The sequence below is a fragment of the Lemur catta genome, chromosome 16 (genome assembly GCF_020740605.2).
Source record: "Lemur catta isolate mLemCat1 chromosome 16, mLemCat1.pri, whole genome shotgun sequence".
Classification (NCBI taxonomy): domain Eukaryota; kingdom Metazoa; phylum Chordata; class Mammalia; order Primates; family Lemuridae; genus Lemur; species Lemur catta.
Genome location: NC_059143.1, coordinates 18,587,409 through 18,613,174, shown reverse-complemented (window position 1 = coordinate 18,613,174; position 25,766 = coordinate 18,587,409). Strand labels below are relative to the sequence as shown.

General features: G+C 34.9%; 1 protein-coding gene across 5 annotated transcripts in view; it reads left to right on the top strand.

Annotated features, from left to right (window-relative positions):
• SS18 (SS18 subunit of BAF chromatin remodeling complex) overlaps nucleotides 1-25,766 on the top strand; it is a 65,101-nt gene that overhangs the window by 17,810 nt on the left and 21,525 nt on the right. For all 5 annotated transcript variants that reach the window (XM_045527971.1, XM_045527969.1, XM_045527968.1 and 2 more), the window contains 2 exons: nucleotides 11,256-11,409; nucleotides 17,208-17,429. In XM_045527971.1, the coding sequence (XP_045383927.1) occupies nucleotides 11,256-11,409; nucleotides 17,208-17,429 (376 nt within the window). The remainder of the gene's footprint in view (nucleotides 1-11,255; nucleotides 11,410-17,207; nucleotides 17,430-25,766) is intronic.

Genomic DNA, 25,766 nt, shown 5'->3' with positions numbered 1-25,766 from the left:
GGGCTCCAGCTCCATCCAGGAAAATGCAAGAGGTGCTAGATCACCATTGTTTTTTATGGCTGAGTAGAACTCCATGGTATACATATACCACATTTTATTAATCCACTCACATATTGATGGGCACTTGAGTTGTTTTCACATCTTTGCAATTGTGAATTGTGTTGCTATAAACATTTGAATCAAAAAGCATGTCTTAATCTAAAAAGAAGGCTGAAAGCTGATTGGAATTGCCTATCCTATTTTTTACTTAGTTCATTATGAGTTTATTATGAGTTTAAAATATCTCCAATTTAACTGAATATATTTTTTGAATTTTTAATTTATTAAAGGCACTTTGAGTAGTATTCTGTACAAAGAATAAAAGTCTGACTTATTAATAAGAGTTGATTTAGAGTGTGTAGTCTTAAGTTTTATATATTGTTTTTGATTTTGTAAGTTGCATTTTTTTGGTGATGTCATACTTGATGTTTTGATCAACCTTTGGGCAGCACTTAAATTAGCTGTTTCTTCCACAAGCTTTTTAGTAAAAATGATAATAACACTATATTAGTCTTCAGATTCAGTGACTGCTGGCAGAGCATCTGTTAAGGCTGTGGTCCCCAACCCCTGGGCCGCAGACCATTACCCATCCTCGGTCTGTTAGGAACCGAGCTACACATCAGGAGGCAAGTGGCAGTAAGCCAGTGAAGTTTCGTTTGTATTTACAGCCGCTCCCCTTCGCTTGCATCACCCCATAAGTTCCCTCCTGTCAGATCAGCGGTGGCATTAGATTCTCATAGGAGCACAAACCGTGCTGTAAACTGTGCATGTGAGGGATCCAGGTTGTGCACTCCTTATGAGAAAGAACCTAATGCCTGACGATCTGAGGTAGAGCTGAAGTGGCGATGCTAGTGCTGGGGAGCGGCTGCAAATACACATTATCATTAGCAGAGAGGTTTGACTGCGCAATAATCGTAAGGCATTTGACTCATCCTGAAACCATCTCCCGCCCACCGTCTGTGGAAAAACTGTCTCCTGTGAAGCTGTTCCCTGGTGCTAAAAAGATGGGGACCGCTGTGTTAAGGTACTTCATTGACTAAAATTTGATATTATAATAGAATTTCTTTTTTATAGACGTGATCCAAGTAAAGTGAAGGAACACATGCTTAGAGCTTGGAACATTTTGAAGATTAGCAAGGCATAATACAATTGTAAAATTTAACTAAATTTGTAACATAGATAATTTTGATATGGTTAGAACATTAAAAAACTCCAAAAAAAATCATACAGAAACCTCCTCTCACCTGTCTTCCACTTGTTTTTTATGCAAGTAAAAGCAAATGTAAATATATACTTTGCTCTTTTCTATACAAGTAGAACCTTGTCATGTACACTGCGCTATACCTTTTTAATTGTAATTTTTTTTTTTTTTTTTTTTTGAGACAGAGGCTCGCTCTGTTGCCTAGGCTAGTGTGCCGTGGCGTCAGCCTAGCTCACAGCAACCTCAAACTCCTGCGCTCCAGCAATCCTTCTGCCTCAGCCTCCCGAGTAGCTGGGATTATAGGCATGTGCCACCATGCCCGGCTAATTTTTCTATATATGTTTTTAGTTGTCCAGCTAATTTCTTTCTGTTTTCAGTAGAGACGGGGTCTCGCTCTTGCTCAGGCTGGTCTCGAACTCCTGAGCTCAAACAATCCACCTGCCTCAGCCTCCCAGAGTGCTAGGATTACAGGCATGAGCCACCGGCGCCCAGCCTTTAATTGTAATTTTTTAAAAAATGAAAGGATCTATATTCTCATTTAAAGTTATAAAAATAACTTTTCTTAAATATTCACACCATTTTTAGAATGTTTTAAGTGTTTGGTAAACGTGATAATATTTGGTAAGGATGATAATGTTGATTAGTTTCTTCTTTGAAACTTATTCTTTGGCTTCTGTGATAGTTTTTTTCTTTTTTTTTATTTCAGCATATTATGAGGGTACAAAAGTTTAGGTTATGTATATTGCCTAAGCCCTCCCCAACCCCCCAAGTCCGAGCTTCAAGCGATAGTTTTCTTTTTACTAAACTGTCTGGGTGCTCAGCTCATCATCTTTAACATGACCGTCAAATGTTGATATTCTCTTCTTGAGCATTTTCTCACTGTCACATTCTTCCTGAGAGATTTCATCTATACTCCTGGTTTCCCATATTCTCGACTTAGGTTCTATCTATGCGTTGATGGTTTCCAAGTATGGATCTTTTTGCATGAGTGTGAGACATAAATCCAGCTTCCAACTGACATATCCATTTGGATATTTCACAGGCTTCTCAAGACAATACAAACAAACCTTATTTCCCCTCTGTTGTTCCCTGCTGTAAAAAGGGAAAAATGTCTACAGCCAGCATTTTCATATTTCCTATCTCAAGTGAGTAGTGTAAACAGTCCTGTTAGTCAGAAGCATAGTGGTCATAGCAAGAGTTCTTTCTCCCCTTTCTCCTGCTACAGGTTGGTATCCAAGTCTTTTTCTTTCTCTTGTACCTAGCATGGTACTGCACAATAAAAAGTGTCTCATTAAAACATTTTGATATTCAAGACAGGAAGCAAAACTACAGATGCAGTGTCTTTGAAGTGTTTATTTTTATGAGATTCAGTACAAATTAAGGCATCAATATTTATCTGATCTTGAGGTGAGGGAGGCTTTGTTGAGAATAAAAGCAAAGGATTTAATTCCTTTAAAAATGTAGAACAAAACCTTCTTATATATACTAAAAAATTCTATAGTCTAAAGACAACAAATAGTTACACTGTAATAATACATGCTATTTTAGCATGTATTTGAAATAGTAGAAGTGATTAGTTCTGCTGTTGAGACCTGGGGAAAGTTTCACAAAGAAGGTAACCCTGTATTTTGTAGAGGATTGCTCTATGGGGCACATTTTTCTGGATTGATATTACAGGGAGCATTTTACCAGCATTGTTGCCTATCTTTCATATATCTCAGGAAAAAAATCATGTTAACTGTTTGCTGAACAGTATATATAAAATTCAGATGACTAATTTAGTCTAGGTAAGTAAAGAAATTAGTTATCTCTTACTGTAAAGAATAGAAATGTTTGTGTGTGTTAAATTTGTTTTTTTCCCAGAACTGTATTAAAATCAGTGGAATTAGTTTTCAGAGGTACTAGGACACTTAAAGGTTGTCCCTTTGGCATTAATTGAAAAAATAATGTGTCTAGCTGCCCCGTATGAGGAACAGAATTTCTTTTCTGTTAGCTAAGACAAAAAAAATTAAGCAATTCAATGTTATTTTTACAAAAGTACACAAAAGTATATACACAAAGCAATTGATTGAAGCATTGTTTATATTAGCAAAAAAAAAAAAACTAGGAACAAGTGTCAGTATTGAAGATGGGTTAAAAACTATAACAGCTTTTCAATTGAATTCTACACTTTTGAATGAGATCAAGTTGTATACTAATAAAAAATAATGTCTACAGTAGAATAAATAGAAGAAATCACAGGGCCAGGCATGGTGGCTAACACCTATAATCCCAGCACTTTGGGAGGTTGAGGTGGGAGAATCACTTGGGCTCAGGAGTTCAAGACCAGTGTGGGCAACAACATAGTGAGGCCTCATCTCTACAAAAAATTAAAGAATTAGCCTGGTGTGGTGGCATGTATCTGTAGCCTTAGCTACTTGGGCTGCTGAGGTGGGAGGATTGTTTAAGCCCAGGAGTTATAGGTTACAGTGAGCTATGATGATGCCACTACATTCTGGCCTGTGCTACAGAGTGAGCTCCTGTTTCCAAAAAAAAAAAAAAAAAACCTACTGTGACCCTGATTTTAAAAAGTAAATATATGCTATGTATATTTATTATTAAAATGTTTCTGGAGATATGCATTCAAGCTTTGAGATTGGTTCCTATTTGTATTGTTTCTGTTCTTTATAATGATTACACATTACTTTTATAATCTAATTGGTATAGATATAAAAATAATATAAAAAATAAGTGCAAGATTAAACAAATACATTCTGTTTCTTAACAGATGGTATTATTACAACCTTAAGAAAAGCTTAGGGTCCTATCTTGCCATATTTTAGAAGTGGATTTATTTTTGTGTTTTGTTTGAAATATATTCCAGAGAATTCCCCTGTTCAGGGAAGAGTAAGGCATTTATTTTTTGTTATTTAAGATTGCTGTGTGTGAATTTGGAGTGACTTTTTAATAATTAACATCCTCAGAGTTTGTTAGAGATAAAGTATAATGTTGCATTTTTTTGTGGTTGGAATGTTTGCTACTTATAAAATAGAGAAAGGTTGAATTTAGTGAGGAAACTGGTACTAAAACTGAGGGGAGCATAGTTAGTAAATGAATCATTCTGGAGCCTAAGCCCAGAAATTTGGAGAATCATCATACTGTGAAAATAAGTGAGAAATGTTATTAGTTGTAGAAGTTCTGGTCAGGTTTTATGATAGGACTGAGTTCTCTACTAGCTATCTTCTTGGGGGACAAGATGGCATGATGATAATTGATGAGATTGTTAAATTCAGGAAATCAATTGGTAAGGTCTAAAGCCTGCATATGATAGATTCAAGGCTACCCATGATGGTATCCTGAAATTTCTTGTGGGAATGAGTGAAGAATAGAGGGGACCTGTTTCACATACGTGTGGGAGATTGACTTAGGACTAGGAAGTGAGTATGATATTGATGGAGTTTTTGGATCCAGTCTTGTTGACTAACCAAGTCTCTTTCATTTGTATATATAGAAGTTATCTCTTTATCAGCTTCAGAAAGCTTTATTTTTATATATATCCTATTTTGAATAATAATTTATTTTTGAATCTCCTGTTTATTTCTGTATGTCATTTTAGTGCCTCCTTGTGGGGAACTATATTAATGACAGTTATGCTAATGGCAGTTAAAAAGATAAAGGATTATTAAACTAAAAATTATATTTTAGTGATACGTTTATATTCTAAAGAAACATTGAAGATAATTTAATAGAATTATTTATAATTTTGTGTTGAATCATTTAAATTTGAGAGTTTATTAATTTTTGTACTGAATATTAAGTGTCTACTGTTTGTTAGACAGTAGTAGTTAGGTACTTTTGGAACATCAGTGAACAAAACAGACATATTAGGCCGGGCGCGGTGGCTCACGCCTGTAATGCTAGCACTCTGGGAGGCCGAGGTGGGTGAATTGTTTGAGCTCAGGAGTTTGAGACTAGCCTGAGCAAGAGCGAGACCTCCTCTCTACTAAAAATAGAAAGAAATTATATGGACAGCTAAAAGTATATATATAGAAAAAATTAGCCAGGCATGGTGGCACATGCCTGTAGTCCCAGCTACTCAGGAGGCTGAGGCAGGAGGATCGCTTGAGCCCAGGAGTTTGAGGTTGCAGTGAGCTAGGCTGATGCCACAGCACTCTAGTCCGGGCAACAGAGTGAGATGCTGTCTCAAAAAAAACAAAACAAACAAAAAAAACCAAACATATTTCTACTTTCTTGGGCTTCATGTACTGTCAGGCAAGACAAGTATAATAAGTAAATAAATCATATAGCATGTTGGATGATAAGAGCTATGGAAAGGGAAAACAGAGCAGGACCAGGTATATTGGGAATGCATGGTGTTGGGGATGGAATCTGCAATATGAAATAGAGTGGTTAGCGTAGGTTTCGTTGAGAAGGTGATGTTTGAGCGAAGACTTGAGGAAGAGTGTTTTAGGCAGATGAAGCAAGTAGTGGAAAGTTTCTTAGATGAAACTATTCCTGCCTTGTTCAAGGAACAACATGAAGGTTGTTGTGGCTAGAGCAGAATAAATTAAGTTAAGGAGGTGATGTGTGGACAAGATCATACAGGGCTATTGTAAGGACTTTGGCTTTTACTCTGAAATTGGAAGCTATCCGAATACTTTGAGCAGAAGCATCAATTGATATAACACAAACTAATTCTGAATACTATGTGGAGAATTAATATAGAGTAGCATGGATCAAAGCAGAGGGAATACAGTTAGGAGGCTACTGTAATAATCAAAATGAGAGGTATGAGTTGGCTCGCATGAGGGTAGTAGACGAAGGAGGTGGTAGTAGAAGTGGTCAAATTCTGGGTATATTTTAAAGATAGAGCCTAAAGCTATGCTGAAAATTGGATGTAGGGAGGGGGGATGAGAAAAAGAGAAGTGTTAGGGATGACTTCATGGTTTTTGGCAGAGCAACTAGAATGGGAGAATTCACATCACTGAGACTATGGATAAGGCAATTTGAGGGTGGGGACAATATCAGGAATTCATGTCTGATGGACTTCCAAATGGAGATGGGAAGGTGAAAGAAGCAATTTTGACACTTAAAAAACATTATGAAAGTTGACAGAAAGATACTGGCCCCTAATTTAAATTTGAAGTGTTGTATAGGATCATTTTTCATTTAATAAATGTTTATCGACTACCTCTATTTGATACTAGATGACTGGGGGCTCCAGTAATGAGCAAATATAGTCATGGACCAATCCTTACAGAACTTAATATATAGCAGGGAAGACAGACACTAAGTAATTACAAAAACACATTTGAAATTACCACTATAGTAAGCTCTGTGAAGACCGTCTGGAACTGTGGGATGAGACGGTGGGGGCCTTATCATTCTGCTGATCAGGGAAGAAGTAACATTTTAGATATAATTCGCATATAGTAAAATTCATCCATTTTAAGTGTATAGATGTATGAGTTTTGACAAATCCGTTTAACCACCACCACAGTCAAGATTTATCATCCCAAATCAGTGCTATCATCCCAAAAAAGTTTTCTAAATGTCCCCTTTCTGCCCATTTTTAAATTGGGTTCTCTCTTTTTTTAAATTAATGATATGTAGGAGTTCTGTGTTCTCAAACAAGCCTTTTGTTGGCTATATACATTGAGAATATCTTCTTCCAGTTTGAATATTGCCCTTTTATTCTGTTAATGGTGATGAGCACAATTTCTAATTTAAATGAGGTCCAATTTATCAATCTTGTTTTTAAATTGGTAATTCTTTCTGTGTCCTGTTTAAGAAGTAGTTTCCTATGACAAGGTCATGAAGATATGCATATATTTTCTTCTAACAGGTTTTTTATTCATTGTGCATTGCAAATTAAATTTGTGTGTGATCTGAGCTAGGAGTCAAGGTTCATTTTTGTTCATATGATATTCAGTTGATCCAGTACTATTTATTGGAAAGATCATTTTTTAAGCATTGAATGTAAATTGTTCTAACTGTAAGTGTGGGTTGTTTCTCAACTCTCTATTCTGTTCTCTTGGTCTATTTGTCTATGCTTGCACTGACCACATCTTAATTATTGTAGCTTATAATAAATCTTGATATTTGGTAGTGTTCTTCAAGATTGTACTAGCTATTCTATGTCCTTTGCATTTCCATTTAAATTTTAGAATCAGCTTGTGAATTTCTACAAAAAGCCTGCTGGGATTTTGATTGGGATTGCATGGAATCTCTAGGTCAACATCAGGGAAACTGATTATCTTCACAATATTAAATCTTCCAGTGAAAATGACACAGTTCTTCATTTAGTAGACTCTCTAATTTCTCTCAACAGTGTTCCAGTATAGAGGTATCACAGAGCTCTTGTTAGGTTTATTCCTGGTGATTTGATTTTTTTAGATGCCATTGTGCAATGAGTTTTGAAATTTCACTTTCTAATTGCTTGTTGGAAATAAATAGAAACGTTGATTTTTATATATTGACCTTGTATCCAGTTACCTTGCTATATTCATTTATTCTAATAGTTTTTATAGGTTTTCTGTGTACTCAATCATGTCATCAGCAAATAATGACAATTATAAGTCTTCTTTTCCAATGGTTATTTCTTTTTGCTTTTTCTATTTTATTTTTATTCTTTATACCATTAATTTGTTTGCTAGTTTATTTATTTTGTTGGATACAAGTGGTGTTGATGGATATTCTTATCCTATTCCTGAATTCAAGGGGAAAGAGTCCAATATTTTCATTAGTAAGATGACATTGGCTGTAAAATTTTTATACATTAGTTTTTTTTCTTTTTTTGAGACAGGGTCTCTGTTGCTCTGGCTAGAATGCATTGTCATCTGTGACTTCAAACTCCTGGGCTCAAGTGATCCTCCTGCCTCAGCCTCCTGGGCAGCTGGGATTACAGGCGCGTGCCACCATGCCCGGCTTAATTTTATATTTTTTGTAGAGACGGAGTGTCACTCTTGCTCAGGCTAGTCTTGAACTCCTGACCTCAAGCAGTCCTCTTGCCTAGGCCTCCCAAAGTGCTAGGCGTGAGCCACCATGCCCAGCCTATATATTAGGTTTATTAGGTTAAGAATGCTCCTTCTATTTTTAATTTTTGAAAGTTTTTATTATGAATGGGTATTGAATTTTATCATATTCTTTTTCTTAATCTATTGAGATGATTATATGGATTTTACTTTGATAATTTGGTGAATTACGTTGATTAATTTTCAAAAGTGAAATCAGTTTGCATTCCTGGAGTAGCAAACTTTCTTGGTTATAATGTATTATCTTTTTAATAAGTCTGGATTTGCTTTGATAAAATTTTGTTTAGTGTTTTTGTATCTGTATTCTTGAAAGATATATTGGCCTATAGTTTTCCTTCTTGTAATGTTCTTATCAGATTTTAGTGACCTCATGAAGAATTGGGAATTGATCACCCTGGTTTTTTGTTTCCTGAAAGATTGTATATGATTGGTGTTAGATATTATTTATTCTTTAATGGTTTAGAAGAATTCCCTAGTGAAGCCACCTGAGTCAGGAGATTTCTTCAGGGAAGATTAGAAATTATGGATTCAAATTCTCTAACAGAATTTTTCAGATTTTCTTATTCTTTGTGTCAGTTTCTGTAAGCTCTATTTTTCAAAGAATTTGTTTCATCTAAATTATCAAATGCATTGTCATAAAGTTGTTCTTAATGTCCTCTTACTGTGTTCTTAATGTTTATAGGGTATGTACTGATGCCCTTACCCCCTTTTAATTTCTCCAAAATTTGAATATTCTCTTTTCTTGATTATTCCTACTAGGGGTTATCAATTATTAAAATTCTCAAAGAATTAGCTTTTGGCTTTCTTAATTTTCTTTATTTTCTTTATTCTTTTTATTTATTTATTTTTTCTTTTGAGACAGGGTCTCACTTTGTTGCCTGGGATAGAATGCAGTGGTGTGATCATAGTTCACTACAACCTCAAACTCCTGGGCTCAAGTGATCCTCCTACCTCAGCCTCCCAAGTGGCTAGGAGTACAGGTGCATGTCACCATCCCCAGCTAATTTTTTAATTTTTTGTAAAGATGGGGGTCTCCCTGTGTTGTCCAGGTTGGTCTTGAACTCCTGGTCTCAAGTGAGCCTCCTGTCTCGGCCTCCCATCCCAGAGTTCTAGGATTACAGGTGTAAGCCACCACACCTGGCCTAAATTTATACTTTTAACACTTGCTGAAAAATACAAGCACCTTTTGACAATTTAACTTCATTTAGCTTGCTGTCTTTTGTGTTAGTCTAGTTTTATATTTTATACTTCTACATATGTTTAAGCCAAACAAATCATTGTTACTATTGTTTTAAAGCCAATATTAATTTATATTTAGCTACATATATTTACTTTCCCATTCCTCTCCATTAACTACTCCAGTTCTGTGCTTCCATGTGAGGTCATTTTCTTTTAGTTTGATGTATTCCTCTAACAAGTTCTCTTACCTTTTTGTTCATCTGAAACTATTTTTACTTTATCTTCACATGAAGAATATTTTCTCTTAGCACCGAATTCTAGCTTGATTGGTTTATTTTCATATTTTCTTTTTTTGTCTTAGATTTTTAGAGATGTCATTTTATTATCCTCTATTTCCATTATTTCTCCAAACCTGGGTGACCTTGACCCTCTTCTGTATGAAAACAAAAATCCTTCCTCCTATATTCTTGTCCAAATTTGCTATTAAAAATTCATTTTTCGCTCTCAGTAGTGAGGTCATTTTTTTTACAGTTTAACTAATAAAACATCATTAGTTGCTGTTGCCATGATGATAAATAAAAAGGTTAATTAAAAGTAAGGTATGTGACACTGAGTTGACTTTCTGTGTGTGTGAAAACTTAACAGGTTATTAAGTGTTTAAAGAATACAAGTTGGATAAAAAAATTAAGATGAGAATTGAAGAAAAAATAAAGAGCAGCTATTATCTGGATTTAGTAGTAAAGAAATTAAAATTCTGATTTTTGAATGGGTGCTATTAGAGTAGCACTTGGTTGTTTTTTAGATGTTTGTGATTAACTGATTGATGATTTGAGTGTTGACATGTAATGGCTAAAGAGCATTGTATATCTATATTAAGTATGCCAGAGAGAATTGTGTTCAGAAAGTCTGGAAAGGTACACAGTAATTAAATGACCATCTAAAAATGTGGGAGGAAGAGAACCACTGACAATATAGGAATTGGTATTAGATTTCGAACATGGAAGTAGAGAAAGAAGACAGGTAGATTTGTAAAGAATAAAGCCTCCCTCCTGCAGGATTAAAAATGGGGGTTTGGAAAGAAACTAACCATTTGCTTTTGCTACCAAAATAACCCTAAGAAGAGAGCCAGGTGTTGCAGTCCATCTTATATTTATGTTTTTCCTTTCACCCTTTTGTGAACTCTCAAGGTTAGTCAGTGGTTTTCTTCAAAATTTCATTAGGAAATTTGCCAAAGGCATCCTTTTGAGGCAGCTGTCTCTGTACCCTTGGAGGCCATCAGTAACGTTTCCAATCTATAGCAGTAATCGGCACAAAAATGTTGAACTGAACTATTGTCTATGTTTTGAAACATTCCTCTGCTGCCACTATTCCCCCCCACCCCAAACAATATAAAATATATCACATTTTGGGACTTAATGGCTCTTCTAGTTGTTATTCTGACTTTTCAGATAAAATCTATGATTAATAATAAACATATCCAAATAATAATGAAAGGAGACTTAATTTCTTTAACACAATTTAAATCATAACAATAGACACATTAGAAATTTTCTATATAAATAAAGGAGAATTCTTTTTGTATAGAATGTTAAAATTTTTATTTTCAGTATTGAGATTTTATAAAGTAAAATATACTTTAAAATTTTGGGTATTAAATATGTTATTATATTAAGTTCATGATTAAAATGCATTAGAGAAAATTGAAATGCATTTGTGTTTTTATTCCTATGCAGTTTAATAATATCAGCAACTGTTATACCATATGCATCTTTAATATATTAGTCTAACTGTTTCTCTTGTTTTACTAAACTGTGTTCTTTCAGCCACCCACACAGAATATGCCTATGGGTCCTGGAGGGATGAATCAGAGCGGCCCTCCCCCACCTCCACGCTCTCACAACATGCCTTCAGATGGAATGGTAGGTGGGGGTCCTCCTGCACCACACATGCAGAACCAGATGAACGGCCAGATGCCTGGTAAGTTTTTCTCCTCTAAGACATTAACACCAGAGTTGCTTAGCAACTGAAACGACATGGGGGCTCAAGGGATACTAGATTGTTGATGACAAAACTGCTTTGAATGCCCCCGAGTACAGGCTCTCTTAGAGTTTGTTAGCTACAGAGCTACGTGACCTGTATTCAGTGTTTATCAGGCTGCCCTTGGGCTTTGATGTAGCTGACACACAGCATTCCTCTGATGAACAGAACTGGCTAAATTTAGTCTGTCTGAAACTATGCAATACAGTTGGTTAGAAGCTTTTTGGAAAAAAAAAGGCATTATGCCATGGCTTAAGAATTAAAATTTGTTTTTAAAAAAAGTACTGTAATATTTCCCTGAGTTTTTATTTACTTAAAAATTGATTGATCTCAGAAACAGTATCAGTGGGAAAAACACATGGGGGAAAAGAAACATACAGTCTCTAAAGGGCTAGTGTATTTAGTATTTTTCTCGTTGATATTATTGAAGCTGATTTTAGATTTGTTTGAATGCATATGTTTGTAGCAAAACATAAAAATGGGAATTGATTTTTAAAGCAAAATTAAAAGCTGAAAAATAATGTGAGCTTTCTTATACAGTGAGCCATTTCCTTTTCATTTATCCATTTTAAGTTTGGAGTCAACTGGAATATCTTTAGCCCATTGGATGTTTATTTAGTTACCTTTTGCTGGTTTGAATTTTTAGTCTAAAAAGTATCTTTAAACTATTTTGTTTTTGTAACAACAGCAACAACCCATACCCATAATTTTTGGTGGAGTATTCTCTACATTTAACATGAGCATATTTTTACTTTTTAAAAACAAAAGTTGTTTTCATTAACAAAAAGAAACAATTAGCAATAATGGAAGCAAATTAAAATAACAGAACAATTTATTATTAAAACTAGTGATTAGAGGCCAGGCGTGGTGGCTCACGCCTGTAATCCCGGTGCTTTGGGAGGCAGAGGCAGGTGGATCACTTGAGCTCTGGAGTTTGAGGCTGCAGTGAGCTCTGATCTGGCCACTGCACTCCAGCCTGGGCAGCAAAGCAAGACCCTGTCTCTAAAAAAAAAAAAAATTAGTAATTAGCATCCTTAAGATAGTGTTCTTTTCTAGCTGATTGTGTTGTTTGATAGTATTGGTGTCCAAAGATGAGCATAATAAAAAAAAACAAGAGCACAGATTGACGTATGACTGATCTTGTAGGAGGGCAGTGGTATTCTGGTGGCTGTCTCCTATTTCCTTCTAAGGCTTGCAACATTGAGGGCTCACACTCACTGTGGAAGACATAACTACTTTTCAGTTTATAGTCAGATTGTAGTCAGGAGAAACTTTCTTGCCAAATCCACATTTAGCTCACCAGAACACATTGTTTTTAGAACTGGAAAGGTATTGCTAGTGCAGGTTAGCTAGTTAGGAGTTTTGTGACTTTTCATGGTGGTACCTTTAATTAAGATTTTGACTTGTCTTCTCTATATAACATTCAAGCTTGAGGCTGAAGAAGCATTTGAGCAGCAATGCAGTTACTGTTAACATAACATTCTGTGTTTTGTGTAAGGCTATCTGGAGTAGTTATATATTTTTATAAGCCAGAGATTATGAACCAGTTATGACCTAGGTTGTCCAGAATACTGTAGAGCTTCCAAAACAATCGTTGAGCTTCTCCTGACGATACTTAATGAAGTTATAGTTAGGTGTACAAGAAATTGGAAGGCCAATAACTTATATTTATTTGTTCCTTGTACCATTTACCCAGCGTTTTTATGCACACAGATTTGCATCATGGCTCTTTATTTCCTATTTTAGTTTTGTTTTTAATATTTCACTTTATAATCTCAGTTTCAGAGATACTTGTTTGATCTTGGTCAAATAACCTCTAAGTCTCAAGTTCTTTTTTAAAATAAATTAATGGATTTTTTGAAAACTAGATAATACCTGCCTGTGAAGCCAAAATCAAAAGGTATTACAGGGTATACAGCCAGACTCTTAGTTCCAGAGTGGCATTGGTTTCTAGTTATTCATCAGGAGATACTCTATGTACAAAAATGCATGTATGTATTTGTTTTTCTTTAAAAAACACAAATAGTAGCACCCATTAAACAGTGTTTTATGTCTTTTCTTTCTCTTTTAAAGATAATCTTGGAGGCCATCATTATATTCAGTATTTAAAGGGCTATCTTATTGGTGACTGCATTACATTCTTTTTTATGGGTATACTTTAATTTATTTGAACATTTCTCTTAATGATGAAAATATAGGTTTTTAGCCTTTTGATATTACAAATTATGCTGCCATGAATATGCCTGTAAGTATATATAATGCATATACATATATATTTTTTTCATCCCTACACAGATGCACCCAAATACTTGTGTATCTGTGGGATAAATTCCTAGAACTGAAATTGCTAAATTAAAGATATATATGCATTTTAAAATTTGATAGTTATTGCCAAATTGCACACCACAGTAACAGAGTATTAATTTTAGCAGTATGTTTTAAACCTTGAAAAGTTTTCTTTTGCACATTAGTGTTTTTTTTTTTTTCCTCAGGTTGATGATCTCCCTTTAGCATTTCTTAAAAGATGAGTCTGGTGGTGATGAATTCTCTAAGCTTTTGTTTGTCTGGGAAAGACTTTATCTTTCCTTCATATCTGAATAATAATTTTGCTGGGTGTAATATTCTTGGAAGACAGTTTTTTTTTGTTTTTTTTTTTTCTGTAAGCACTATGAAAATGTCATTTCCACTCCCTCCTGGCCTGTAGGATTTTTATGGAAAAGTCTGTTGCCAGATGAATTGGAGCTCCTTTATATGTTATTTGCTGCTTTTTTTCTTTCTACTTTGAGGATTCTTTCTTTGTTCTTGACTTTTGAGAGTTTGATTATTATATGTCCTGGGATTGTCTTTTTTTTTTTTTTTTTTTAATTAATTAATTTATTTTTTTCCCTGCTCCTCCATGGGTTGGAGGGATAGTCTTTTTTGAGTTGAATCTATTTGGTGTTCTAGGACCTTTCTTGTACCTGGATGTTTATATCTTTATCAAGTTTTGGAAAGTTTTCTGTTACTTCTTTGAATAAGCTTTCCACCCCTTGCTCTTGTTCAGTTTCCTCTTGAACACAGATAATTCGTAGATTTTGTTTTTTGAGCTAATTTTCTATATCTTGTAGGCAGTCTTTTTTCCTTTTTTTTTTTTTTCTTTTTTTCCTCTGCATATTTTCAGATAGCCAGCCTTCAAGCTTACTGATTGTTTTCTCAGTGTGGTTCATTCTGCTGTTGGGAACCTCTAAAGAGTTCTTCAGTTCAGTAAATATATTTCTAAGTTCTAGGATTTGTTTGATTTTTTTAAATTATTATTTCAATCTCTTTGTTAAATTTCTCTGATAAATTTCTGATTTGCTTTTCTGTGTTATCTTAGAGATCACTGAGTTTCCTTAAAACTGCTATTTTGAATTCTTGGTCAGAGACCTCACAAACCAACATTTTGTTAGGGTCAGTCACTGGATTTTTACTTTGTCCTTTTGGGGGGAGGTCATGGTTCCCTGTTTGTTGTTGTTTCTTGTGGGTGTACATCTATGTCTTTGTGTTGAAGGATTAGTTAGTTATTCCAGTTTTCTCTGTCCAGCTTATTTTTGTTTTTATTGAATATATTTGCTAAGCAAATTTTTGCCACTAGGTTGCTGCCATCTTTTCAGCTCTAGATAGTGCCTTAAACTCAGATTCACCTCGGCTCTAGTAAATGGTTGGAGTGCTGCCTGTCCTGAATGGGAGAGGTCCCAAAGGGATTATCTGAGCAGTGTGGAAAGGCTTGGTAGGGGTTTGTGCCCAGGGAACCTGTAGAATGTACCTCCTATAGCATGGGTGCTGCTGAACAGCCATTCTGATTTGGCATCTCCTTTGACCAAGTTTCCAGGGCTGGGGATGGTAGGCTCCCTCCTTTATCTCTGCCTGTCCTCAGGAATATCTCTCCCTTTAGATAGTCATGATGATTCCCATGGACCAAGGAAACCGTAAGTTTCCTGCCAAGGAACTCAAGGATGTGGGGAAGCTAGTTTACTACTTCAGCTTCACTTTTTCCAGTGTAGAAACCATGGGTTGTGGGGAGAGTTCTCCCCTGCCCTTGGTGCCAGGCAGGAAGGTGGGGCAGGGGTGGGAGGGAGAATGTGTTGCAAATATGGAAGTCTGAGTTTCCTACTGTCTTCTCAGAGTTTTCCCACTTCTCTGTCGCCTTGGAAACTGCATCATCCTCATACTTGAGCTCTGGGTTGTTGCTGGTGAAAATTTAGGCACTGTGTATCCATTTTTCGTTTTCTACTGGGGAGAGTGAGGCTAGTTTGCCCCTTTGCCGCCATCTTGGAATCCCAAATTGCTCTATATAGAAATAGTACAGTCAGCCCTCCCTATCTATGGGTTCTATATCTGTGGATTCAACCAACTGTGGATCAGAAATAATAGGGAAAAAACAATTCTGTCTTTACTGAACAGGTACTTTTTTTCTTGTCATTATTCCCTAAACAATACAGTATAACAACTATTTACATAGCATTTACAAATTGTATTGGGTATTGTAAGTAATCTAAAGATGATTAAGTATACGGGAGGATGTGTATGGGTTATGTGCAAATAGCATACCATTTTATACCAGGGACTTGAGCATTCACATATTTTGGAATCTGTGGGAGGTCCTAGAACCAATCCCCCACAGACACTGAGGGACAACTGTGCTTCATTTGAATTGCTGTTTGTCATAACAGATTTCCTTAGGCTTGGTTCCATCCTTGGTTCCCCGTGGAATATAAATAACATTTTTATTCCTTCAGCAGTGTTTGAAGGTGCTTCTTTCTTCTAATATAGTTGGAACAAACTTTTGATTTTTGAGAATCTGGAAGATGAATGTTGGTTCTCGTAGTTTTAATTTGCCTTTTTGTTATAAGTGAAGCAATCAATCTTTTCATGCTTACAAACCTTTTTGTAGTTTGAACTTAATGAACTGAAAGAACTTTATGTCCTTTGCCCATTCTTTTACTGATGGTGGTCTTTTTACTTACTTTATATCTTAAGTAATTAGTTTGGTCTGTGGTATGTGTTGTAATTTTTTCCCCCAATTTATCTTTTTATTGTTTTGGGGTGTTTTTTGGTCATGTTTACATTTTTTATTTTTCTAATTAATATTTTATGGCTCTGGGTTTTCTGGCATACTTAAGAAGGCTTTACTATTCCAAGATTATTTTTAAAATTCTTCTTTTTGAAATTCTTTTATGGTTCCTTGTTTTCTTACTTTTTTCAAGTTTAAATTTTTTATCAATATGGAATTAGTGGAAGGAATGAGATAGCAATCCAATTTGTTATTTTTCCAGATGGCTACCCAGTTGTCACACCACCATTTACTGAATTAGTTTTCTATTGCCCGATACTTAATATCACCATTATTATCATTTACTAAACTATGTATTTGGTTCTATTTTTAGATACTGTTCTGTCTACTCATTTATGTTCTAGTATTTACACTTTTATAATAATTACTCCAACTTTATGATAATGTTTTGCTATCTCATAAAGCTAGTCCTCCATTATTTTTCTTTTTCAGAATGTTTTGGCTTTTCAAAACCATCAGTTTCTTAATCTGTACAATGGGAATAACATCTGTTTCACAGTATTTGCTGTCATTTGTTGCTGTTGATTAAAAACTCAAGTTATTGTTTAGTATTATAATGCAAAAAGATAAAAAGCTTTTTAAAGTACTTTTGTATGGACCATCTGTTTAACTTTCATATTTTGGTTCTGATCATTTTTCTTCAAAGGGCCTAACCATATGCCTATGCAGGGACCTGGACCCAATCAACTCAATATGACAAACAATTCCATGAATATGCCTTCAAGTAGCCATGGATCCATGGGAGGTTACAACCATTCCGTGCCATCATCACAGAGCATGCCAGTACAGAATCAAATGACAATGAGTCAGGGGCAACCAATGGGAAACTATGGCCCCAGACCAAATATGAATATGCAACCAAACCAAGGTAACTAAGCTTCCTGTCTTTCTTGACTAGAATGCTATTATTAGCCTTTGAAAGTAAAACTATTGTATCAAGTTCTTAGCTGATTCATAAAAATGTAAGCTTTAGGTGAGTGAAAATCATGCCCATAAAAAGGTAATGCTGAGTTTGAAACTAGTTTAAATCTCTCTCTTTTTTTTTACATTTAGCTTTAGCTTTTTCAACTTATTTATTTTTATGTCATTTGGGCATTTTTTTGGGGGGGGAGTTCATATTGTTGAATTGTTTTTTAAAGCCAATCAATTAATAAGCAAACACATTTGGTTTAGAGCTAGAAAATTGAGAAAATAATAATTTTATCTTTATAAGTATAACCTCTTAAAGAACATCTACTCTATGGCTCATTTTACTTATTAAGGATGTATTTATATGAATTTCTCTTGATTTATATGGGTGTTTTCTGATACTATGTTTCGACATTGAAAGGTAATTCTAAAATAATTTTCTATCAGAATACGCAGCAGAAGGGCTGCTGTACTCTTGTCTTAGAGTGGTGTGAATCCATTAAAATTTATTATCAAGCTCAGAAAATGAAATTGTTATAGTATTTCTCTTTTAAGTATTCTGTGAATGATAACTAAAAGCCAGTAAGTGGCGCTCTGTTCTGCTAATTGTCTTTAAAACATTCGGCATATTGCCAGCTTAAAGCTATTTCAATTACAAAATGTGGTGAGGTTAAGAGCATAAGATAGAATGAAATGTATTTGTAATAACATTTCCTAGATTTTTATTGTAAAAAACAAATCACTGAAATGTACTCAGATAAAGGAAGTTAATGTTAATCTGTTGATAATTATTTATGAAGTAATATAATTTTAAAATGTTAATACAGATATTTGTAATTTTGATGATACACTGAAAATAAAGGAATATAATAAAATAAATTGTTACTCAATCAGTGTAGCAAGCACACAACTCAAGCACACAACTAGTGCTTGTCTCATTTTTTTTAACACCAAATTATTTAGTGCCCATGGTGGAAATTTTTTATTTTCTTTTTATTAGGTCAATTAAAGTTTCAGAACAACAGCAAGACCCAGTCAGTGCTAGATTAGAAAGGAGTTCAGGTGTTTCTCCATACATTTTGGTTACCAGGAGTGAGAGAGCAAGAAAATTGATAATGATTCTGACAGCAACTACAGTTACGATGGCACACTTCTTAGAAACTTACCATAGTTAAGAAAAGGCATGGTGTGCACAGAAATGGATGTTGCTGCAGCATGGTATGATACAATAGCATAAGATTTGAAGAAGAAGAAATAATGCATACAGCAGTGTGCATAAATAAAATAGTTATTAGTTTTGGAGAAAAGTGTTCAGGTGTTTATAGATATTTTTTGTCCTAAACTTAGGGACCAACTATTTAACAAATGTTATATTTTGTGAGAATGTATAGGTTTTTCTTTTATTATATAGTGCAGTAATTATATTACTTTTGCTTGTTCTCATAATTTATGAATTTCCAGTAGAAAATAGAGACTATGTAAAAAATAACTATGTAAAGATCTGATTTGAAGAAGTAAAAGACACTTTCAAAAAGAAAGTAGGGTGAAAATCATTGAGGAAATTTTCATTGCTTTAAACATCTCTTCAAGGACAAATGAAAAAATTTTCATTTAAATTTTGCTATTTCAGACGACATGAGGCATGTTCAGGGTGGTATGGCCATAGACTAAATTTTGGTATTTCAGAAACAAAAGAATACCACAGAAAATTATAGTCTCAAAAAAAAAAAAAAAAGGAAGGTATACAATGTTCTGGCAGCATCCAATATTTTAATCATATGAATTCCTTGTAAAAGTATTTTAATGACAGGGGTAATGTTGCACACCTGTAATCGTAGCACTCTGGGAGGCGGAAGCGAGAGGATTGCTTGAGGTCAGGAGTTCGAGACCAGCCTCAGCAAGAGTGAGACCCCATCTCTACTAAAAATAGAAAAAATTAGCCAGGTGTGGTGGCACATGTCTGTAGTCCCAGCTATTCGGGAGGCTGAGACAGGAGGACCATTTGAGCCCAGGAGTTTGAGGTTGCTGTTAGGTAGGCTGATGCCATAGCACCCTACTCAGGGCAATGGAGTGAGACTCTGTCTCACAAAAGAAACAAAAAGACAAAAACAGAATTTTACTAATTATATATTCAAATATAAAAAATTTTACAAATTGTCATATTTGTGTTAAAGAATGTATTTCAGACTGGGCATGGTGGCTCACGCCTATAATCCTAGCACTCTGGGAGGCCAAGATGCGAGGAGTGCGAGACCAGCCTGAGTAAGAGCGAGACCCCATCTCTACTAAAAGTAGAAAAAAATTAGCCAGGTGTGGTGACATGTGCCTGTTGGCCAAGCTATTCAGGAGGCTGAGGCTGGAGAATTGCTTGAGCCCAAGAGTTTGAGGCTGCAGTGAGCTATGATGACACCACTGTACTCTACCCAGGGTGACAGAGTGAGAACAAACATCTTTGTGCCTATATCTTTGAGTAATTGTGCAAGGTTTTTGTAGGATAAATTCCAGAGATAGAGTTGTTAGGATAAAATATATGGATAATGAAAAAAAAAAAGAACGTATCTCACAAATTCCGTGTATGTAATTCTTCAGACTTGGATTCAAGTGTTGTCCCTGTAGCTTACTGTACGTGGGACATTTGACCAAATTACTTAATTTCTCTAAGTAAGATTAAATGAAGTGATGCATGTAAAAATCCTGACTCAGTAATTGTTTGCATAATTTATGTAAAATCTGTCGGTCAGAATAATCAAAGATTTTTAAAAAACTGAACACAAAAAAATTTGAGATTGGTTTATCAGCTTTGTCTTATTTCAGCATCTAGTTTTTTTCTGGTTTTAGCTTTGTTTGAATAGTATTAAGAAAGTCTTAATTCATTTAGCCAAATTGTAAAGGATAATACTTTAAAATTATCATGTGTTCTATTAGTGTGCTCTTTGGTTAGACTGATCTAGAAACTTGACATTAGAAAAGTAGGACCTTTTTCTTTCAGTACCTAAATTGACCACATTCGTTATGTAAGTATGAAGAGCAAAGAGTATGTATTGTCACACCTTGGAGTGTTATATTTCTTCTTATTATTATACAATGGATTATTATCTCGTAAGAGATGTACCAAGCAGAGGTGCTTGAGATAAGTCTAGCATTTAATTGTGCATATGGCTTGTGGTTGTGTTTGCTATCAATATATGTAGATCTTCATTTTTTTTTTTTTTTAGACCGAGTCTCACTCTGTTGCCCAGGCTAGAGTGCCGTGGTGAATCTGAAGGGGTTCTTTATAGATTATAGATCAAGGCTATTCACCTAACGTGACTTTCACACGTGAAAACATTTTGTTAGTTTTAGGAGATAGGAATTTAACTTTGAAAATGGTTCGTTTTGTGGCAGGATTTTGAAAATGGTAATATTATTTTTATAAAAAATATAACTATTTCCTAATTATATTAGAACTTTGATCCAGCATTTGCTAAATTATGGTCCAGATAGATTTTAATAATTATTGGTAAAATAATAATTGGTAAAATTATTTTAAAAATTGCTGGTAAATTATTGTAGAAGATTCAGCATGCTTATTAGGATATTAAAAGGTCTGAGAAGTTTTATAGTAAAGAAATTGATTTGCTTTTAATTAATATGATTACAATACATCATGGGGCTCTTTTTCTTTTCTTTTTTGACATATTACCTACCAAAAGTAAGAGCTAATATTTAGTGAATGCCCTTTAGTGCCAGGCACTGTATTGAAATGTTTTATATGTCATCTTTAATTTAATTCTCAAAACATCCTTGAGATAGTAGTACTATTATTATTATTCTCATTCCATGCATGAGGAAACAGATATCTTATGGAAATACAAGCAGGCCTCGCTTTGTACAGTTCTGATATGCGTGAATTTCATTTACCACAGTTTAGTTAAGTAACACCTGTTCCCCCAACACCACCATTCAAATTTCTCTTACCATGGTATATTAACGGAGTAATTGCATAAAGTACAAACTTAGCTGTTATCTGTTCAGTCCACATATCACTATGTAAGTAACAGATGCCTGTCACAATTAGTGACCATTCATGCCACTTTTAGATTTTTTCAGTGATTGGTCACTGTTTATCTGTCAGTTCATGCACGTATAACAAAGCTTGTAATGGTGTTGCTTCCTTTGCTCCCAACAATAAACCTATATGACATTTTACAAACTTGTATAATTGAAAGAGGAACTTTGGCCAACAAAGATAAAAATGTAACAAAGAAATGAAAAGTGATAGTGCTGGAAATGAAATCCATATCCAGTGTAAGTAGAATTACAGAAGAAATTGCTGACCATGGGAATGTTGACACTGCTGCTATTTGAGAGAATCTAGATATGCACTGCAGGTGCTTAATGAAGGCAAACTCATTGATACAAATGAGAAAAGTGATTGTGATGAAAAAGATGAAGATGTTTCAGAGAAAGTGAGACTGGCAAAACACTTCACATTAAAGAAATTCTTGGAGATATTTCACAACATTGAAAGTGCAAAGGAAAAAATGTTGGAAGTTAATCCAAACATATTCCTTCTGAGTATGACAATTTGCTAAGCTAAGGAAAAGATGCTCACTCTCAACTGTCAGTGATAATATTAGTAGAAGGGAACCACTGTTCAAACAACTCTTGATAAGATTTTTACAAAGAATTAAAACACTTTACTTATTTTTTATTTTTTAGAGACAGTCTCGCTATATTGCCCAGGCTGGCCTCAAGCGATCCTCCCACCTCAACCTCCCAAATAGCTAGGATTATAGGTGCGAGCCACCATGCCTGGCCTTAAAACACCTTCATTGTTTTTAATGTTTTAAATTATAGTGAACTAAATTTTTTTTTCATTTCCCTGTGCATTTGTAACTGACAGTTATAGAGTTTTTAATATTTTGACAAAAATTTTTAAAGGCCATGGGATAATGTCCCATTAATTATTATTCTTTTGTATGATTTCAGCTTTCATGGTCATTTATTCAGCCCCATACTAGTATATAAAGTGAATACTGTCTATAAAGTTTTGTAGAATACATTTTGGGAAATGCTGTTAAGTTCCTAACTTTATATAAATGTTATCAGCTTAGGAGCTTCCTATTTCTTTTAAGAACCCATATGAGATACAAATAGGTCTGATAATGATAAACATTATGCAAAGAAATATGCAGAGTAAGAGGAAAGAGAAAAATGCAATCTGTATGCTATTTTAGGATGGTGAGCAGACACCTGGAAAAAGTGTTGCACAGGCAGAAGGACTAGCAAGCAAGAGCCCTGTGGCTAGAGCATACTTGGTACATCTGAAGTATAGCAAAGAGACCATTTCTAATTGGAGCTGAGTGAGTGAAGAAGGGGAGTCATAAGGTCCAAGGAATAGTTGAAGGCTAGACCTTGAAAGACCTTATATTGTAGCCCATAAGGATTTTAGATTTTATTCTGAGGGAGAGGGGATACTGCTGGAAAGTTTTGAGCACTGGAATAATATGATCTGAATGTATGTTTCAAAAAGATACCTTTGGCAGCTGTATGCAAAACAGTTGAACAGCAGCGAAGCAGGGAAACCTGTTAGAAGGCTCTTGCTGTATTTGAGTAAGAGATGGTGGTGACTTTGAATAGTGTGATAGCTATGGAGGTAATGCAAAGTAGTCAGTTTGGGATATTTACCTTTTTTTTTGTTTGTTTTTTGAGAGAGGGTCTCAGTCTGTTGGACAGGCTGGAGTACAGTGGTGTGATCAAAGCTTACTGCAGCTTTGAGCTCCTGGGCTCAAGCAGTCCTCCTGCCTCAGCCTCTCTAGTAGCTAGGACTACAGGTGTACACCACCATGCCTGGCTAATTTTTTTCTCTCTTTTGTAGAGACAAGGTCTTACTATGTTGCCCAGGCTTTTACCATATATTTTGAAGGTAGAGCTGGTGTGATATCTAGGATTTGCTGATAGATTGGATGTGGAGTACAGGAGGACAGAGTTAAGGATGACTTCAAAGTCAAAGTAATTGGATGAATGGTGTTGCCATTACTGAAATTAAGAATCTGGGGGAACAGCTGAGGAGTTTGGCTTTGCACCTATTAAATTTGAGTGACCTATTATTATCGAAGTGTGGATGTCTCAAGAAGACAGTTGGGTATATTAGTTTGGAGTTAAGGGGAGAGGTCAGGGTATTTAAAGTCATGGTATTGAAAGAGGTCACTTAAGAAGTGAATAAAGGTAGTAAGAAAAAAGGTCCGAAGATTCAGTCCAGGAGCCCTCCAACATTTTGACATTGGGAACATGAAGGACTCCTCCTGTAAGACTGAGCAGGAGCAGCCTGTTGAATTAGGGGGGCAGCCAAGAGAGTGTAAAATCATAGAAGCTAAGTGAACAAAGTGTTCTAAAACTGAGAGAATTATTAACTGTATCAAAGTTTGCTGATTGGTCAAGTAAGATGAGAATTGAAAACCAGCCTTTGGAATGATTGATCAAGATGATGGGTATTTTTGGTGGATGGATGGGGGCAAAAGCCTGACTGGAAAATGTTCATGAGAAAAAGGGAAGAAAAGAAGTGGTAACAGTGAGTTAGGACAGTTCTTTCCCATTATTTTTTGATATAGGAAAACAAAAATGGGTTCATAGGTAGAGGAAGATGTAAGGTCCAGAAAGATTTTTTTTAGAGATGGAAAGATAGTAAATCGTATTTATATATTGATTGGAATGAATAATTAGAGAGGAGAAATTGATGAAGCAAGAGAAGGGGGCAAGAAAGGGACAATTGCAAGAGCAATGTATTTGAGGAGTTCGAAGTCACAATCCCTAACACCACCCTCACCTCTGGTACCAACTGTAAGAGTTCAGCCAACTGTGAAGTTAAAGGGGACAGTCTCCAAGACTGGCCTCACTAACACCAATTGCAAGTTTGGGAGTTCTCAAAACCACCCTCAGGTTTGATAATTTACTGGAAGGACTCATAGAACTTGCTGAATGCTGTTACTCTCACAGTTAAGATTTATTACAGGGAAAGGATACAGTTTAACATCAGCCAAGAGAAGAAGCCCATAGGGCAGGATCAAAAATTTCAAGTACAACATAGAAAATTTATAAATGAAGAACTTCAAATATTTTATTTTATAGAAGTGTCATGTTTGATCCCTATCGCGGGTTTGAATAAATGAGAATTATGTGTACTCTCATCTTTCTTTACTGTTAAAATTGGTCAGTGTATGAAATATTGTTAATATTACAAGTTTGGATCATAGTTTTAAGTATATTGTAGCCATTACATTGTAGTTCAGACTAGATATTTTGTTATAACTGATCAGTATTGCTAACAATGGATGAGTTTTTCAAGGATGTAAATTTTCCCCAATAACATTTTTCTGGTTATGAGAATAACTAATATTTAATATGAAAAACCTGGAAAATATAAAAAAATAGAGCATAAAATAAAAATCACCTCAAATTTTGCTATGTAAGTTAATTACTGGATAGACAAGTCCACTTAAGTATAGTAGCCTATACTTAGGATCCTCATAGCAGCAGTTTGAGTACTTACAATTACAAATTATTTGTAAATATGTGTTTAATTATTTTTCTCTAGACTCTTCTAGTTCCATGAAGTCAGGAACTGTGTCTTGTTTTGTTCACTACTTTATTCTATATGTCTACTGACTGATTAGCTAGATATATATCCTCCTGCCAAAACAAATTAGAAAACCAGCATCCTTCTAAGTGATATTGTCATCCATCAGCTGTCATTTCAGGAATGAAACAAAGAAGGCCTCGTTGGTTACTGTTGACAATATAGATGACTGTCAGGTATACCAAGACCTTTTGGGTTTGGGAAACAAAATCCAGGTGGTTTTCAGTTTAGTAAATTATAAAATTTAGCTTCATTATTTTAAAACTTTTCTATTTTGAAATAATGATAGGTTACTGGAAGTTACCAAGGTATTATACAGTAGTGTGCCCTTCCCCCAGTGATTTCTAATCCCTAGTAACCACTATTATATTTTCTCCATTTCTATCATTTTGTCATTTTGAGAATATTGTGTAAATGAAATCATACAGTATGTGACCTTTTGAGATTGACTTTTTTCATTTAACATAACTAATACTCTTGAGTTCTAGCCAAGTTGTGGTATGTCTCAATAGTTTATTCTTTTTTATTGCTGAGTAGTATTCCATGGTATAGGTATACCATAGTTTGTTTAGCCATTCACTTTTTAAGGGACGTTTTGGCTTTTTCCAGTTTTTGTTTTTACAAGTAAAGGTGCTACAAACAATTGTATACATGTACATGATTTTTATTTGGACATAG